The sequence below is a fragment of the Lathyrus oleraceus genome, chromosome 5 (genome assembly GCF_024323335.1).
Source record: "Lathyrus oleraceus cultivar Zhongwan6 chromosome 5, CAAS_Psat_ZW6_1.0, whole genome shotgun sequence".
NCBI classification, from domain to species: domain Eukaryota; kingdom Viridiplantae; phylum Streptophyta; class Magnoliopsida; order Fabales; family Fabaceae; genus Lathyrus; species Lathyrus oleraceus.
Genome location: NC_066583.1, coordinates 307,447,501 through 307,467,284, shown reverse-complemented (window position 1 = coordinate 307,467,284; position 19,784 = coordinate 307,447,501). Strand labels below are relative to the sequence as shown.

The window sequence follows — 19,784 nt, the reverse complement described above, 5'->3', positions numbered from 1 at the left end:
TTTCTCTGTAAGACTCTCACTCCATTATATAGCAACCTTTGTTTCTACTATTATCAATAGATTTAGGTCATAGCCAATTATATAATGACGCGTGTCCATTTTTTGTTCGCTCGACACGTGTCGGTTTCAGTATTTACAGGTGCCGGTGTGATTAGTGCGGTTGTTTTCTCTAATTTGTCGTTAATCATGTTGACATTATTTGTACGCGTTTATTCCAATTGTAATTTTTTAAATAATTTTATAAAACTCATGATGCGCAATGTGCACCTTTCTTTTTCTGCTTTATTTATCGCGTCCATTGTACGCATCTATGATTCAAATTTAAGTGGCTTAGAAGTTTCAACTTGTAGTAGATAAATTATTGTAAAATGAAAGTCTACATCAGTTGAACTAACAAGCAACTAATAATTCAGTTATTTAAAAAAAAGTGAGAATTGAAATTAGAAATCGTGAATGTGAAGATAATGTAAACTTATGAGGAGGACGTAAGTGTCCCAAATGAGAAGCGGGCAGCCGTTTTATCTTTTGTTTGTGGCTTAGAGAGTTAGGAATAGTCTTTAATCAAAAGTCTTTTATTTATTTAATATTATCATTGAATTTGTTAATCCAATAGTGGTTGAAGATAAAATAAAATATAATTCGTATTAGATGTAATTCATATTTATTAATTGTACTATTTTCTTAGCCCTTAAGTTTGTTAGAGGGTATTTTAGTATTTTATCCTATTCTAGTAACCCTAGTTTTAGCTTATAAATAGGGTGACAATTATTGTAACTTTTATCATGTTTTATAGCCGTCATTCTCTTAATAGAATATTTCCATTCATTCTACCTTTGCACCAACAATTGGTATCAGAGCCTGGTTCGGATTCATTGGGAAACACGGGAAACACGAGTGAACGTGAGGTCTTGTGTGTTTGATTTTGATTCTTAGATTCGTGTTGAATCTTGAACAAAATCTGATCAGAATTTTAATTCTGTGGGTTGGGAAACACTGTGTGAGAAATCTGAGTGTACTGTGCAAGGTAGAAAGATAAACGGAAACGGCAACATGAACACCAAACTTCCAGTATTTGACGGTAAAAACTGGAATCGTTGGATGATCCAAATGCGTGTACTGTTCGGTGCTCAAGATGTTCTAGATCTTGTCACTGATGGTTATGTTCCGGTAGCAGCAGATGCGACGGATGAACAGAAAAACGCGCAGAAGGAAGTAAGGAAGAAGGATCAGAAAGCATTGTTCTTCATTCATCAATGTGTTGATGTAAATGTGTTTGAGAAGATTGCAGATTCAACGACAGCAAAGGCTGCGTGGGACACACTGGTTAGATGTTATGGTGGTGACGCATCAGTGAAGAAGGTGAAGCTTCAGTCCTTGAGAAAGCAATATGAGAATCTAAACATGAAGAATAATGAGAAAGTTTCTGAATACATCTCCAGAGTGATTCTGATCACTAATGAGATGAAAGCGTGTGGAGAAACTCTTTCTGAAGAAACAATCATGGAGAAGGTATTGAGATCCCTTACCTCTCAATTTGATTACATTGTGGTAGCAATAGAACATTCCAAAGATCTGAGCACCATGAGAATTGAAGAGCTGCAGAGCAGTCTAGAAGCACAAGAGTTGCGTTTGACTGAGAGAACTTCTGAAAGGGAAGTAGAGCAGCAGGCTCTGAAAGCAACTTCTGATAGGAGGTATCAGAAGCAGTCAGAAGCCAGGAGAAGATCTGATGGTGGTCAGAAGTCAGAAAGCTCAACCTCTGATAGACAAAAGAATGCTCAGAAGGGAAAAGAGAAGTATGACAAGAAGAAGATCCAATGTTACTGTTGTAAGAAGTTTGGTCACTTTGCTAGAGACTGTTGGTCAAACAAGGAGAGAAAATCAGAAGAAGCAAATATATCCAGAAGTTCTGATGACGAATCTGTGCTATTGATGGCCTCTGAATCTGATGATATGGATCTGATAGACTGGTGGTATATGGACACTAGCTGTTCAAATCATCTTACTGGAAACAAGAAATGGCTGGTTGACTTTGACTCTGAAAAGAGGACAAAGATCAGATGTGCTGATGACAAATATCTTAATGCAGAAGGTATAGGAAATGTCAGAGTGATTCTGAATAATGGGAAAACAACATTGATTCAGAACGTGTGGTATGTACCTGGCATCAGAAGCAATCTGATGAGTGTGGGACAATTAATTGAGAAAGGTTTTTCAGTTACCATGAAGGACAATCTTCTGAAGCTGTATGACTGCAATCAGAAGTTGATTATGGAGTCAGAACAGGGAAGGAATAGAACATTCAAGGTGAATGTCAGAACTGCAGACTCAGAATGTCTTAGTGCAACAAGTGCTGAGAAGGAGAGTGAGCTGTGGCACAGAAGATTTGGTCATTTGAATTTCAGAAGCTTAAAACATCTGAATTCAAAGAAGTTGGTACATGGAATTCCTGCAATTAAGAAGCCTGAAAAGTCATGCAAAGTTTGCATGGAAGGAAAACAACCACGATTGCCATTTGCGTCAGAAACTGCTCCAAGAGCAAAACATGCCTTGGGAGTTGTACATTCTGATGTGTGTGGTCCATTTCCAGTAGCATCGATTGGAGGGAATAAATACTTTGTGTTATTTGTTGATGAATTCACAAGAATGACATGGGTATCCCTTATTAAGTTTAAACACGAGGTGTTTGATGAATTCAAGAAGTTCAGAATGAAGGCTGAGAATCAGAGTGGTCAGAAGTTGAAGATTCTTAGAACTGACGGTGGAGGTGAGTATAACTCCAAAGAGTTCCAGAAGTTCTGTGAGGAGAATGGAATTGAGCATGAGGTTACTGCTCCTTATACCCCTCAACACAATGGTCTTGCTGAAAGAAGAAACCGCATTTTGCTTGATATGGTGAGAAGCATGCTAAAGGAGAAGAAACTTCCTCAGAAGCTCTGGGGAGAAGCTGTTGCCACTACAACGTATGTACTCAACCGATGTCCTACGAAGAAGTTGAAGGAAATAGTTCCAATACAGAAGTGGACTGGAGATAAGCAAAGTGTCAGTCATCTGAAGGTGTTTGGTTCTGTTTGCTATAAACATGTTCCAGAAGCCAGAAGACAGAAGCTGGATGATAGAAGCAAAGTGATGATTCTGATAGGGTACCACAGTACAGGTGCATACAAGCTCTATTGTCCAGAAACCAACAAAATTGAATTCAACAGAGATGTGATTGTGAAGGAATCAGAACTTTGGAATTGGGATAAGTCTCAATCTGATACTGATGTTAGAACTTCTGAAGAAAGGTCAGAGTTAAGAATTTATGAAGTTGGAGTAAACTCTGACGTTGATTCTGATTCTGATAGTGATTCTGACTCTGGAGAAGACTCAGAAGATGAAGGTGACTCTGATGACCCAGACTCTGATGGTAATCCAGATTCTGGTGGCAATTCAGACTCTGGAAATATGCCAGACCCTGAAGATGGTCAAAGCTCTGGAGGAAGTCAACCGTCTGAAGCTAGAAACTCTGAAGCTCAAGACTCTGAACAAGTTCAGAGACCACAAAGAATCAGAAACATCCCCAGAAGATATGCAGAATTTGACATGCTGCAAGACACTGAAGTAGACTCTGAAGGAGAAGTTATTCAGTGTGCCATGTTAGTAGACTTTGAACCCATAAGTACAGAAGAGGCTCTTAAGCAGAAGCTCTGGCTAAAGGCCATGAAAGAAGAACTTGATGCTATAGAGAGAAACAAGACTTGGAAGCTGACAGAACTTCCAAAAGACAAGAAAGCCATCAGCGTCAGATGGGTTTTCAAGCAGAAGTTAAAGCCAGATGGTTCAATTGGCAAACATAAAGCAAGGTTGGTAGCCAGAGGATTTTTACAGAAACCTGGGCTGGATTACTCTGAAGTGTTTGCACCTGTAGCAAGACATGAAACAATCAGAATGGTGATTGCAATAGCTGCTAACAGGAATTGGCCTCTGATGCATTTAGATGTAAAATCTGCATTTCTGAACGGTCCATTAGAAGAAGAAGTTTACGTGTCACAACCTCCTGGATTTGTGAAAAAGAATCAGGAAGGGATGGTGTACAGATTATACAAAGCTCTATATGGATTGAAACAAGCGCCCAGAGCTTGGAATCAGAAGATTGATTCATTTTTCAAGAAGCAAGGCTTTCAGAAATGTGAGATGGAGTACGGTGTCTATGTTCAGCATACTTCTGAAGGAAATATGACTCTGGTATGTTTATATGTTGATGATATACTGCTGACTGGAAGTTCTGAACAGGAGATAGCCAAGTTCAAGAAAGTTCTGATGATTGAATTCGAAATGACTGATCTAGGCAAAATGACATACTTTCTAGGGATGAAATTCAGATACTCTGAGAAAGGTATTATTTTGCATCAGCTCAAGTATGAATTAGAACTTCTGAAGAGATTTAATCTGAAGAATTGTAAGATTGCTGTCACACCTTCTGATACAAATCAGAAACTGGATTCTGACTCTGATGGAAAGGATGTGGACGCTACAACCTTCAAACAGTTGGTTGGTTCTCTGAGGTATTTGTGCAATACCAAACCTGATATTTGCTATTCAGTTGGGATGGTTAGTAGGTTCATGAGTAAACCTAAGTGGTCCCATTACCAAGCTGCTGTCAGGATTCTGAGGTATATCAAGGGAACTCTGAAGTATGGAGTATTATTTCCTTCTGGAAGAAAGGATGAGTCAGAACTTCTGAGTTATTCAGATTCTGATTGGTGTGGAGACAGAGTTGACAGAAGAAGTACGTCTGGGTACTTATTCAAATTTCTGGGAGGTCTCATTTCTTGGTGTTCCAAGAAGCAACCTGTTGTGGCGTTGTCAACTTGTGAAGCTGAATACATTGCAGGTGCTGTTACTGCATGCCAAGCTGTGTGGATTCTGAATTTATTGCAGGATCTGAAGATTAAAGTAAACAAACCTCTGAAGCTGATGATTGACAACAAGTCTGCAATCAATCTTGCCAGAAACCCAGTGTTGCATGGGAGAAGCAAGCACATTGAGACCAAGTATCATTTTCTGAGACATCAAGTTCAGAGGGGAGTGTTAGAAGTTGTACACTGCAACACTCAGAAACAGTTGGCAGATGTTCTGACGAAAGCTATCAAGACTGATCAATTTCTCAGATTAAGGGATGGAATTGGTGTTACAAGTTTTGATGGAATATGAATTAAGGGATGGTATTAGAAGTAATTCATATTTATTAATTGTACTATTTTCTTAGCCCCTAAGTTTGTTAGAGGGTATTTTAGTATTTTATCCTATTCTAGTAACCCTAGTTTTAGCTTATAAATAGGGTGATAATCATTGTAACTTTTATCATGTTTTGTAGCCGTCATTCTCTTAATAGAATATTTCCATTCATTCTACCTTTGCACCAACAAACTAGTATACTTAAAATTTAATAACATAAATAGTAGAAGATTATATTTTATCGGACGACCATACATTTCAACTTAATTAAATAAAGTAAGAATTTTATTTTGAATATATGTGCAATTTTATAGAATTGTTTTTGCAAATTTAAGTGAAATCAAATTTTTAAATTTATTTTAATTTTTATTTGAGATCGACCACATGCTCAATACCAAAAGGCCTTGCCATTTTAAATCCACCGGTCATGGAGATTTAGTACAAGTTGTGTTTTATTATGGTTCGTTTGATGTAATCTTAGGGTTCCACCGATCATGGAGATTTAGTACGGGTTGTGATTTATTATTAAATCTTAGGATTCTTCGTGATCCATGATAATATATATATATATATATATATATATATATATATATATATATATATATATATATATATATATATATATATATATATATATATATATATATATATATATTTGGGAACCAGAAATAATTGGTGAGAAATTTTGAATTGATAGTGTTGATCTCCGATACGGCGGCACGAAAGTGAACCTTCAAGATTAGTACTCCACTGCCTTAGTCAATTTAAGATTCAAGATGGTTGTGGTGAAAATTGGATATTATAAAATGTATCTTATTTTTCATGTGAGATGACTTTTATGTCTTTGGTCATATAGAGTGGATTGAAGTTGATTTGCATCATAGTCATTTAGGCATTTGACCGACCTATAACAGTTGTTCCCAAGGCTTGTCGGACGCTTAAGGAGTCGGGGAAGTCTTTATCCGAGGATGTTGTCATATTTGAACTAAAAGTGAAGCGTTTGAAGTTAGTTAAAAAAGTAGTGGGGAACAAATACATTAAATGCATTTCTATCATCGAAATGTTTCCCTTGTTGCTCCTAGCACAGAACCCTTAGAGAACAGGCTAAGGTATGGTTTTCCTTCTTAGGGCACTTGAGTGCTTTCGGCTCTTCGCTCTTCTTGATGGGATAGTCGTCTCGCTACCCTTGGATGTTTCTTTTGCCTTTGGTCTGGACTGTTGATTATCGACCGACTTCTTTATAAAAGGTAGATCCCCCCCCCCCCCAAGTTTCTTTTTGTCTTTCTATTGTTATCTACTTGTTAGATTAATATATATATTGATCCTATGTTCCTGATAACAAAAGAAGAATTAGAGATTTTACCTCCAACCATTGTTGCAGTGTTGTGAGTGCAATGTCTTTGAGTCTTCCAAGCTCTTTCTCTCTCAATATAGATGGTGTATTTCTTTTGTGATGAGAGAAAGCTTTGGGGACCAAAGACTATTTATAGGCTTGATTCTACCATCAAGAATTTAAAGCCATTAAAACTCATTACCACCAAATTAAATGGTCATATCAATTTACATTAAAACCAAAATAAATCATACCCTTTTCAGAACCAAAATCCCAAAATTATGGACCACATTAAAATTGGTTTATTATTAATAATTATTATAATAAAAATAAGAAACCGTTACATTCTCCCACTTGGTCCATAGAACTGATTATTGGCATAAATGAGTCATGGAAAATTTACTCAAGAAATAAATATGTGAATCATAGAGATAGTCCCTCTTAAAGCGAGTAGTCTCATCTATGTATTACAACATGTCTATTTTCAAGTATATATATGTAATGTGGTAACTAACTTGATGAATAAACCAATGTTTACTCTTGGTCCAGATGTAACATATTTTCTCAAACTGATGTGTGCATGAAAATGAGAAAACATCACAATATAAGAGTTTTATTAATAAACTGTATGTATACAATCATAAGGAGGACCCAAGTCCCATGTTCTCTACATGATCCTTAAATTTTATTGGTGGCATGCCCTTAGTCAAAGGATAAGCGATCATTAAATTAGTACTAATGTTATTAATAACTACTATTTTATCTTTAACTCTTTCTCTAATGGCTAAATACTTTATGTCGATGTGCTTGCTTCGACTTCCACTTTTATTGTTCTTAGCCATAAAGAGAGCTGCTGAATTATCGCAAAAAATCTCTAGAGATTTAGAAATAGAATCCATGATTCTAAGCCCAGAAATAAAACTCTTAAGCCATACACCATGAGAAGTAGCCTCAAAACAGGATACAAACTCAACTTCCATAGTAGAAGTAGCAACCAAGGTTTGCTTAGTACTTCTCCATGAAATAGCTCCATCAACCATCAAAAAAATATATCCTGATGTTGATTTGCGAGAATCAACACAACCAGCAAAGTCGGAGTCTGAATAGCCGATCACATCAAGATTGTCCGTCTGCCTATACATTAGCATGTAATCTTTTGTTCCTTTAAGATATATCAACATCTTCTTTGCAGCTTTCTAGTGATCCATACCTGGATTACTCTGATATCTTCCTAAGATTCCAACAGCAAATGCAATGTCGGGCCTTGTGCATACTTGAGCATACATAAGACTTCCAACAACAGAAGCATATGGAATGTTCTTCATTTGTTCCCGCTCAAAATCATTCTTAGGGTATTGATTCAAATTAAATCTATCGCCCTTGACAACGGGTGCAACACTTGGTGAACAATCTTTCATTCTAAATCTCTCTAAAACTTTATTGATGTAGGTTTCTTGTGATAGACCCAAAATTCCTCGAAGTCTATCTCTGTGGATCTTAATGCCAATGACATAAGATGCCTCACCCATATCCTTCATATCAAAGTTTTTAGAGAGGAATTGTTTCACCTCATGTAGAAAACCTTTATCATTGGTTGCAAGTAGTATGTCATCCACATACAAAATGAGAAAACAAATTTTACTCCCAGTGACCTTCTGGTATATACATTAATCCATAGGGTTTTCAATAAACCCAAATGAAGATATCATTTCATGGAATTTAAGATACCATTGACGAGAGGCTTGTTTTAAACCATATATGGATCTCTTAAGCTTGCAAACCAAATATTCACCACTATTAGAAGAGAAACCTTCAGGTTGTTTCATATAAACCTCCTCCTCTAAATCACCATTAAGAAAGGATGTTTTCACATCCATTTGATGCAACTCAAGGTCAAACTTATGCAACTAATGCCGAGATGACACGAAGAGAATCTTTCTTAGATGCAGGAGAAAAAGTATCAGTGTAATTGATTCCCTTCTTTTGAGTAAATCCGTTAGCAACGAGTCTGGCCTTGTATCTCTCAATGTTGCTTAATGAATATTTCTTGGTTTTAAAGACCCATTTACAACCAATGTCCTTTGCCCCATTAGGTAACTCTACAAGATCCCATATGTCGTTGTTTTTCATGGAATTCATTTCATCATTCATGGCATCATACCACAAATTTGACTATTTGCAACTCATGGCTTGTCTAAAGCTCTCAGGATCATTCTCAGCTCCAACATTATAGTCAGATTCTTGTAAATACACAATGTAATCATTAGGAATAGCTGATTTTTTTGTCCTAGTAGATCTTCTTAATGTTTGATCAACATTTTCTTGTGGATCTTGTTGTTCAACTAATTGTTCATCATCTTGATGACCAACTTGATTTACTGGATCATCAGTAGCTTGTGGAGTCTCGATGATTGGTTGATCAACATCCATTTGAACTTGAGGGATGTTGTAAATAGTAACCAATCTATTACTTGAAGTGGAAGGTTCATACTCTATATGATCATGCACAGAAATTGAATTTTTAATTTGATCGCTCCCACTAGTCAAATGATTTTCAAGAAACTTTGAATTTCTTGACTCCATAATCCTAGTTGTATGAGATGGACAATAAAATCTATAACCTTTAGACCTTTTGGCATATCCAATGAAATACCCACTAATGGTCCTCGGATCTAGTTTCTTTTCTTGTGGGTTATAAATCCTCACCTCAGACGGACATCCCCAAACGCGCATATGTCGTAAACTCGGCTTCCATCCTTTAAATAACTCAAATGGTGTCTTTTGGACAGCCTTGGATGGAACCCAGTTTAGAATATACACAACCGTCTTTAGTGCTTCATTCCACAATGATTTAGGAAGATTATAGTTGCTAAGCATACTCCGCATCATGTTCAATAATGTTCGGTTTCTTCTTTCTGCAACACCTTTTGGTTCGGAGAACCGGGCATGGTGTATTGGGCAACCATCCCATGTTCTTGAAGAAACTTAGAAAATGGACCAGGTGCTTGTCCACTCTCAGTATATCTACCATAGTATTCACCACCCTGATCTGATCTCACTATCTTTATTTGTTTTCCACACTGGTTCTCAACTTCAGCCTTAAAGACTTTGAAGGCATCCAATGCTTCATATTTATTGTTAAGCAAATAAATATTCATATATCGTGAGTAATCATCTATGAAAGTGATGAAATATTTTTGACCATGTGCATCCATATCAGGACAACATATGTTTGTATGAATTATTTCTAATATACTTGAACTTCTATTGGCACCTTTCTTAGACATATTGGTCTGCTTTCCCTTAATGCAGTCAACACAAGTTTCAAAGTCAGCAAAATCTAGAGTATTAAGTACCCCATCTTTTACTAACCTTTTAATTCTTTCTATGGAGATATGTCCTAATCTCCGACGCCATAACATAGAAGAATTCTCATTAATGTTACACCGCTTAGTGCCAGTTTGAACATGCATTGAACTATAAATGGATTCGATTTGTAAATTAATACGATAAAGACCATCAAACAATATACCATTCCAAACATATTCCGAATTATAAAATAATTCAAATAATGTGTCTTTAAAATTAAAGGAATATCCAAAAGGTACAAGTCTAGAAACTGAAATCAAGTTTCGTGAGAAACTTGGTACATAAAAGGTCTTTTCTAATTTCAAAACAAAACCATTATTCAAAATTAAATTGCAAGTTCCAATAGCTTCCACATGTGAGCCCATCCTGCTTCCTGATAGGAAAGTCCGCTCACTTCCCTTTTTGATTGACTTGTGACTTGTCAGTTTTGAAAGCTTTGTTCTTCCCGCGAGTGCTTGTCAGCAATGCACTCTCACTCTGTTCCATTATAAGCATTTCTTCTTCCTGAACACACATGGTCATTAATTCATTGATTGACCATTTGTCTTTATATGTATTGTAGGAGATCTTGAAAGGCCCATACTCAAACGAAAGAGAGTTCAGAATATAGTGCACCAGGAAGGAGTCAGACATATCAACCTCAAGTTTCTTAAGTTGAGCTGAAATGTCACACATTTTCATTATGTGCTCACGCACACCTTTCACACTGATGAGTCGGTAGGAGGAAAATTTCATAATTAATGTGCTTGCCAAAGCCTTTTCAGAAGTGACGAACTGATCGTCAATGGCTTTCAGCAAATCACAAACATTCTCATGCTGATCGACAGAACCACGTATTCCACCCGTGACCTTAGTCTTAATGAACATCACACTGAGCCGGTTGGATCTCTCCCACCGCTCATATAGTGCGATTGCAGCTGGAGTACTTTCATCTATAATTGCAGGTGGTTCGTCTTTCCTAATAGCATAATCTATGTTCATCCATCCTAGATGGAGGAGAATTCTTTCCTTCCACACCTTATAGTTAACTCCTCTGAGCTCGGGAATATCACATCGGATATCAGAAAAATTAGCAGGTTGAGAAGCTAAAAAGATAAACAAAATTGATGTCAAAATTTGAAGCATAAATATTATCCAAATTGTATGTATTATCAATATAAACATACCATAAAATAAATCTTGCAACATAAAAATTACCTGTGGGCTAAATTTTAATGTAATAAGATTTTAAAAAAAAATTGTGATAGATTTTTCAAACCTCACACTTTACGTGCATGATATAATTTTGTTTTTCTATCCAAAATTAATACTTTATGATAAAACTATCAAATTATGTACCAATTCATAATTCCTGTGGGCAAGTTATGAAAATATTTTGACATTTTATCCCAATTAATCATACAAATATAATAAAAATTCATGTAGGATAAAATTCATTATACCACGTATAATTAATTACAATTTTATGTCTAATAATTTATGTGATCTCAAAACTTTAAAAAAATAATCTCAATTAATTTAAGGATGTTGTGGCTAATCCAAATTAATCAAAATTATAACGATCACTAGACATGGTAACTCAATTATATGAGAGAACAAAATTAAATAAATAAGATCTCTTATACAATTGCTTAACAAAATAATAACATTATAAATCAAATTTAATTTATACACAAATTTAATTCAAAGATTAAATAATAAGGCATAATAATCAGTAAAAATGAAATCATATGGATATGAACAAAATCATAACACATGTTTAACAAAGCAGCGCAGCGCATTGGTAACATTCATGAATGTCATGGATTAGGACCTAGGTTCAATACCCAACCATAGCCAAAGTAGTAAAATAATTTTAGATTAATATATATATTGATCATATCAATTTACATTAAAACCAAAATAAATCATACCCTTTTAAATCTCAAAACTATGGACCACATTAAAATTGGTTTATTATTAATAATTATTATAATAAAAATAAGAAACTGTTACACTACTTACCTCCTTTTTCTAGCTTTGGCTATCAATTCTCTTATTCCAATATTTGGATCTTCAATTGTTTTTTTATGACAACTCGCTTCCCTCTCCTTTCTCTTTACATGTACACCATTGTCACTTGAGGAAATCCCATCTTACCAAGGTCTTACTGTTGTTAATCTTTCTTATTTGTGATTCAGACGCATGATTCAACCAACCAAAAGATCTAATGCCGACAACCAACACGACCGATTACTCTTGGGTGGACCCTGAGTATATAGGAACATTTTCTACTTTTACCCATGAGGATTTTATGAGGGTGGGTCCATTTTAGGTTAAACCTGTCTCAAAGGGGAACGAGGGTTATGGACTTGTTTCTCTTTGATGTGCCAAAAATAAAGACTTTCGTGTTTATACTAAAAGCTAGAAAATTTTCAAGACTGGTTATTTCTTGGTCACTTTCATTTCTCCCATTTCTCATGCTAAATTTTGCGTTGCTCCGACTCCTTATGTAAAGTCGACCATGTGTGTCGACCAGAAGAGACAATTCTAATCCCTTAATCATTTCACAACGAAGGCAAAATCTCACTCTATCTCGTACAACGCTCTTACCGATGTGGAGAAGTCATGAAGGAAACTTTACTTACCTTCTCTGATGTTGAGATACATTGGCAGAATATCGCTAAGGAAAAATCTGTTGAGGAGAGGAAATAAATATTTCGTATCTACTCCATTCTTGCTTTATTTGTGGTATATGAGCTTGTACTACCTCTTATTTGTTGTTTTTTCTTTTCTTTCTTCAGATGCGCTCAAAAGGAAGGAACTTGCGGTTGCTAGTGTCGTATCTGCGCAGGACGCCAAAGCCCATTTGATTGCGCGGATGCCTTTAGAGGTATGGAGCAAGAATAATCATGACAGAGTTGCCTCAGCTGAGATTAAAAAGGATCGGGGTAATGTTGTCATTTAGGGGAGTCGTGTTAAAAAGTTGAAACAAACTGGGTTTACCCCTATTACCCACTTGTCAGGGAGTGTGGGGAACATTCCTCTCCCACGGCCCCTTGTGTTGGCCAGAAGGTTGCCTCAGATCGCCGCCTGCTCTTCAAAACCGACAAGTCTAGCTTATTGGTAGAGTCAACTTTCTAGTTGTTGCGGACAACTTTACTTATGTCCCAGTTTACGGCCAATCACAAGTAACTTTTGCTCCCTAATGCTTCTTCTCAAGATGTCGAGGTTTCGAAGGCTCGTTGTGCTCCTACTAAGGCAAAAGTTACCAACTTTAAAAGGGATTGCTTCAGGCTGCACAGTTAGCTCGATCAAGTGTCTCATTTCCTAAAGGAAATGAACCTGCATGGATCCCATGCAACTTTGGTTGTCCATTTAACGAAACTTGAAGGATTGCTCTAAAAGGAGAAGTAGGTTTCATGTCATACAAAACCCAAGTTGGATGCTTCGTCTTCTAATGCTCAAGCAGTCATGACAAAGCTTGAGAAAAAGAGGGTCGGCCAAAGAAAAGAGTTTAAGGCTCTCTAATATGAGTTCTCCAGTGTAAACAAACATTTTCTCGATCTCTCCGATGGTGGTCTGAAAGAAGCTATCTTCCACAATGTCTTGCGTCAACTGGAGTCGCTCGTACATAAGCTCTAATATTTTCATGGCTTTATTAAACTTGTTGATGATAATGACTTATTGTAACTTGACTATTTTTGTGCCTTGATGTTTGTTACAATATTTATTTGTTGTGTTTAACTTTTTGTTGTATTTAACGTTTACTATTTCAGTGTTTGTTTGTTTGTTGTGTTTAGCATTCAATGTTTCAGTGTGTGTTTGTTTACGTTACCCGTGGTGGGCCCAGGCTCAGTGAGATGTGGTCATATCTTTGTACTATGTTCTGCATCATAGAGAATTGTTTCCCAGCCAAGGTTAAGATCTTTTTCCCTACCCCCTAGGTATAACTCAGGTTGAGGTGGACGTCTCGCTCCATTGCCTTTTGAGTGGCTAGTTCTGAAAGGGTGGATGCGCCAGCTACATAGAAATGCATGTAATTTTTATCTTTTTTTTCCTTTAGTGTCCTAAATGAGATAAGAACAAAAAAGCGAGCAACGGAGAAAAAAATGACAAATAAGTATTTGCGTTCATAGTTATGTCAATTTGTTATATTAAAAACGTGGAATGAGCTAATAAATAAACATTTCAACTATAATACCGTTTTAGTTTAGAGATGTTCCAAGTCATGGGAACTTGTTCTCCTTCAATGGACTTCAAAACATACGCTCATTTCCCGATGATGGTCCGCACCCAGTAAGGTCCTTCCCAATTTTCTGATAGCTTGCCAACCGGGGCAGTTTTCCCTCCTATATAGGATCTCTGCAGCACCAAGTCCCTTGTCTAGAATTCTCTTGGTCGGACGTAGTGGTTATACATGGATGTTTCTATTTGCTTGACGACGACGCTGGTGAAGGAGGTTCCCATCCTTTTTTCCTATAGAAGGTTGATCTCTTCTCTAATGGCCTAACCATTACTTTCTTTGGGTAAAGGGTTAGTTGTCCTCCAACTCGTCTTCTCAATTTCCACTAGAATGGCCGCTTCTACATCGCACGTCAATTAAAAAGTAGTTTCTCATATGGTCGACTGGGAAGGGGTAAGATAATCCCACAACACATGTGACAGTTCGTCAGCCCATTTACCCTTGGTATCCTCCAATATTCACTTTAGGCCTCTAAACAGCACCTAATTGGTTATGTCAGCTTGAACATTCAGTTGAGGGTGCTCCAACAATTAGAAGTGTTGCTCGATCTTAAACTCCTAAAATAGGTTTTTAACCTTTTATCTATGAAATGCATTCTATTATCCATTACAATGGCTTATGGGACCCCAAACCAGGCTAATATGTTTCTCTTTAAGAACTTTAAGATGTCCTTTATTGTGATATTATTCAGTGCCTCAACTTCGATCTACTTGGTAAAATAGTCTCCAACTATGACTAAGTGCTTGAGTTGTCCCTGCGCGGGAGCGAATGGATCGAGGATGTTTAGTCCCCGTTGCAAGAACGACCATGGTGATGTAAGAACATTCATCTACATGGATGGAACATTGAAAACATATTTATGTCGTTGGCGTTGGTCTCACTTTTTACGTATTCTTGGGCCTCTCGCATCATGGTCGACCATAAATACTTTGCTTTCAGCATCTTCTTAGCCAAATTCCTTAGCTCCTAGATGTTGGTCTACTATCCTTTCGTGTACTCTCAGAATAATATATGCAACTTCCTCGTTTCTTAAACACTTCAGCAATCGCGTAAATATGACTCTTTTATTAAAACACCTCTGATCCCCCAATATTCTTTATCCCTTCTCTTTACCAGGTGACACGCCGCAAGTCCACGACTCTACAAAGTAGTAAAAATTTATCGAACCACATAGACTAATGGTTTAAGTATCGAACTTTATTCTATCGATGTATATCTAGAGGAATCAATAATTTGAGATTTGGTGATAACAACTTAAATAAAAAGCACTTATAGGAAAACAACTTAATTGAAAAATCACTTAAATCATAATGGAGGCAAATAGGCTTTAGGCTTATGGTTCTCACTTTGAAACATTCATACAATTTGAGTCACTTATATTAAGAGAGTTTTTACATAATTTATAGAAAATAGATAAATGTGTGTAACACCTGCTTTTTTTATGATTAATATGATTGTTTTTTTTAACTTCCCGTTTCGACGGGAAGGTTACGCATGAAGTGATGCATATGGGAATGCAACTGGGTAATTGGATTTTTTTGTAGGGCTTTATTTTGTTTCCAATGATAGATTGTTGGCGAATATCATCATCAAATGTTGATGGAAAAGACTTCACTAAGGAGTGACATCGTCTAATGGTTGACAAAAATGGATTATCATTATCAAAGGGTTGACGGAAAGGACTTTACTTAGGAGTGAAATCATTAAAGGGTTGACGAAAAAGGAATATAAAGGATTGTCATCATCAAAAGGTTGATGGAAAAGAATAATTATGTTATGTCATCATCAAAATGTTGATGGCATCATCAAAGGGTTGATGGAAAGGACTTCACTAAGGAGTGACATCGTCAAAGGGTTGACAAAAAAGGATTTCACTAAGGATTAACATCATTAAAGGTTTGATGGAAGATGCTTCAAATAGTTAATATTATCATAAAAGGGTTAATGGGAAGGATTATAAAATATTGTCATCATTAAAGGGTTGATGGAAAATAATGATTATGTTATGTCTTCATCAAAAGGTTGATAACATCATCAAATGGTTGATGAGAATGGATTTGTCATCATTAAAGGGTTGATGGAAAATAATTATTATGTTATGTTGTCATAAAGGGTTGATCGCATCATCAAAGGGTTTATGGGAAAGGATTTTTCATCATCAAAGGGTTGGCAGAAAGGAATATGTTATGTATGCATGTGTTGCATGTTAATGAAAAATTCTTATTTCGGAGAGACAGCGTTTTTTATGAAACTTCCTCTTTTGGCAGAAAAGTTATGGATGTATGTTGTATTCAATGCATATGTGGATGCAAGCAAGTGATTGGTTTTTGGATTGGTCTCCTTTTTTCAAAGGTGAGATCTTTTCTGGGTACCAATGTTGATTGGATTTGAGTTTATGATGATTCCAATAGGGTGGACTTTTGTTTTATGAAACCAATAGATTGGACTTTAGTTTTTTTTGGTAGTTGCCAATATGGAATTGACTTTGGGTATGTGAAATTTTTTGACTTATGTGATGATTGGAAAGCAGATACGAATGCTTTTGGTGCCCCAAGTTTGATTTGTTGCTGATAAGTTGTGTATTTGTTCATGAGAGAACCCAAACTTATTTGATTGATAGGCCATGATGGCTTGCAAATGATTTTCTTGAGTGTAGCAACGTAATCAATGCATGATGATTTTTCTTTTGCTCTTCCCTAGGGCTTCTTGCCTGGAGGAGATTGGATGTTGTACTAGTGTGATCTCTCTGGCACATACTTTGAACTCAATCTTACTAGTTTCTGGCATTATCCGCTTTACCAACTTGAAATCATGGGGTAACCTTCCCCTTTTCAACTTGTATGCTCCAATCTGTATGGTATTTGAAGGAATTATCCTCGAAAGGAAACCTCGGGGTGATTATACCATGACATGGTCTGAGATGATTTTCCCCAATGTATGAATCTTATATTAGTCTGCCCTTGATTAACTGGTTCTTAAAATGGTTTACCTTGAATCAACTGATCTTTGGAAGTGACTCCATTGTACTCTTCAGAAGATTTTTCCCCTTGTCATACCCTCAAATTTACCCTACCTCCACATCACCCTCTTTAACCCTAATTCATGAGCATATATCCCATATATGTCATCTCATATGAATTTGTACTTAATGATCCATAATATTCCATAAAATATAGGCATGAGGTTCATCTATGAAATCTCAAGACCCATTAACCATGTTGAGGTGTGCCCTAAGCCACCTTGACCCTAATCTTATCCTCAAGCTTCCCCACAAGCTTGGAGAATCATTCAAGTCATCTCACTCACTCTCCAAGCTCTAATTGGATGGTTAAATGTTCTACAAAGGGGTCTTAGGGTCACTGACTCTAGTAAAGGAAAAGATGATTATGCCGAAAGAACGACAGTCATCAATCCCCTTAAAAGAATCTACCATTAAGTGAGGTTCTTGTACGACCCTAATGAGGAAGGCACCTCGTGGATCAATACTACTCAACCTCTCATATCTCAAGAAAGCTCTCAGACTCGGGTGGAAAGTGTTTTACACAAGGTTTTATTTGCAATCATTATTGCTTCCAAATTTCTTCGTCACGGGACCAAGGATTCAGATCAACAGACAAAAAAATAAAAATATGTACATGTTAGCAACAAAAAACAATATATACAGAAAGAATAAATGAAGGATAAATCTCCACGTATGTAAAAGGAGCAACAACCCAAACTAGGCTAGACTCACTTAGGAAAAAACCGGGTCCCCAACAGAGTCGCCAGCTATCGCTACCAGGGTAACAAAAACCGAGGACTTTTGAACTAAATCAGAATAGTCGCCACCGAATTTTATTTGTATGCCTCTATCGGAGAGGCGAGGGGAAATAGTCGATAAAACCCTCAAAAAGGATAAGCGCACAGGAAGCGCTAGAAAATGATAAAGAACCGGTCTCGCAATCGAGATTAGGGTTCGAGAGTCGGTTATGCAAGGGAAAGGTATTAGTACCCCTCACATCTATGGTATTCCATGGGATCCATTTGGGTTGTTTACGTACATGGGGATTTATCTATTATTGTTTTATTTTCAAAAGAAAGGATGTGTGAAAGATTGGGGTTTTATTATTATAGTGCTCGACAAGGATTGGGGCCCTTGTGCCTATGTATGACTCATTCGGGGATGAGGAATCAGAGCTCCGTAGTCTAGAGTAGAAAATGTTTTTGTGTTTGATTGATTTTACCTTTGGAAAAAGGGTTTTTGAGATGGGTGCCCTAAGGTACAAAAATTAGGTTTGATGAGTTGTGTTGATTTTACCTTAAACAAGGATTTATGAAAAGAGTTTGTGATTAGATTGCACTAAAGTCTAGGGGTGGAGGTGAATATTCTAGATAACAAGTCAAGTGTCTTGCTTCCAAAATAATCAGAGTGAGGGTAGTAATGCTCCATTATCACTCATTTTTCACCACTTAAGGCTCATGGCGCACAATACTTAATCGTAATTATTAAGTGTTTTGAATTTGATTAAGAAAAAGCCACTTGACGTTGGATCAAGGGTTTGTTTATTTGATTGAAAAATATGGTTTATGCAACATGGATGCAAAGTAACCAATGAGGAAATAAAAGGGTCTCATTGTAAGGTAGCCCAAGAGAAAGCCTTGTGCGTGTAAAAGGGTGACCTATGCTAAACAAAGGATAATGGTCTTACAAATATATCTCCCTAAGGTGGTGCCATGATGCCATTCTTACAACATGTATGCAAGTTACAGATGAAATCCAAAGCTTACAGAGTATCACAAGGAAAATTAAAAAGGATCCAAGCATAGGTACTAAATGGAATCCTCTAAGTCCAAGATGATTAAGTGTCATGACTTATTTTTGGTCTTATAATTTTATCATGCGTTGATTGATTTTAAATGATGACAACAATAAATATAAATGACATTAAATAAACATCTATGATGGAGTTTATACAGTGATGATGATAATGAGTACTTAAATGTAAATGAGATAATAAGTAAATAACAATGAATAATAATAATGATAACAATAATAACAAAAGGGTAGTAATAATCAAAGATTAGGTTAAGTTATGGTTATGAACAAGTGAAACAACATTAGGGGATTATCTATCCTTAGGTCAATAGATTCAAAATATGGTGCGTCGAGGAATAACTTATCATTGATGCAAAGTATGGAAGATGATCAATGGATCAACTTACCATAGAGTTACAACAAAGAAAGTTGTTCAACCTCAAGTCCATCTATTAATAAATTGACAAAGGGATAACTATACAACCCATAGTTAAAAGATTGATTAGGTTATTTTAAGTTAGCAAGTTATATGAACAAGATAATGCTAACAAGTTAGAGGGTTAGTATGAACAAGTCAACATGATAAACCAAAAAGTATAAAGGTGTTAATAGGTTAGTATAGTACCCAAAATTTGCCCCCCATTTTTGCTTTTTCATCTAACCCGAGATCCATCTAACCTCGTGTCTCATGCATATTCATCATCATTCATACCTCACAGATTCAAGGTTTCTGATTAGCAAAGCGGGCTTGGATTGGAGATTTCGGTATTGGAGTTGGTAATTCTTGTGATTTGTTGGAAACCCTAAATTGGTTCACGATATTAACAAATTGTCGGATTTGA

General features: G+C 36.4%; 1 protein-coding gene across 1 annotated transcript; it reads right to left on the bottom strand.

The window, feature by feature from the left end:
• Positions 1 to 10,312: 10,312 nt before the first annotated feature.
• On the bottom strand, positions 10,313 to 13,325 carry LOC127080357 (uncharacterized). Its single transcript, XM_051020683.1, has 2 exons — positions 13,247 to 13,325; positions 10,313 to 11,007 (listed from the first exon to the last, which is right to left on the bottom strand). The coding sequence occupies exons 1-2, from the start codon at positions 13,323 to 13,325 to the stop codon at positions 10,313 to 10,315; spliced, it is 774 nt and encodes a 257-aa protein (XP_050876640.1).
• Positions 13,326 to 19,784: the final 6,459 nt, after the last annotated feature.

Bases quoted from the DNA above. Each gene is read 5' to 3' on its own strand.
- LOC127080357 (XM_051020683.1), bottom strand. From the start codon at position 13,325: ATGAAACCTACTTCTCCTTTTAGAGCAATCCTTCAAGTTTCGTTAAAT. The intron at 11,008-13,246 runs GTTCATTTCCTT...TTATCTTTTTAG, and splicing joins GTTGCATGGGATCCATGCAG to CTTCTCAACCTGCTAATTTT.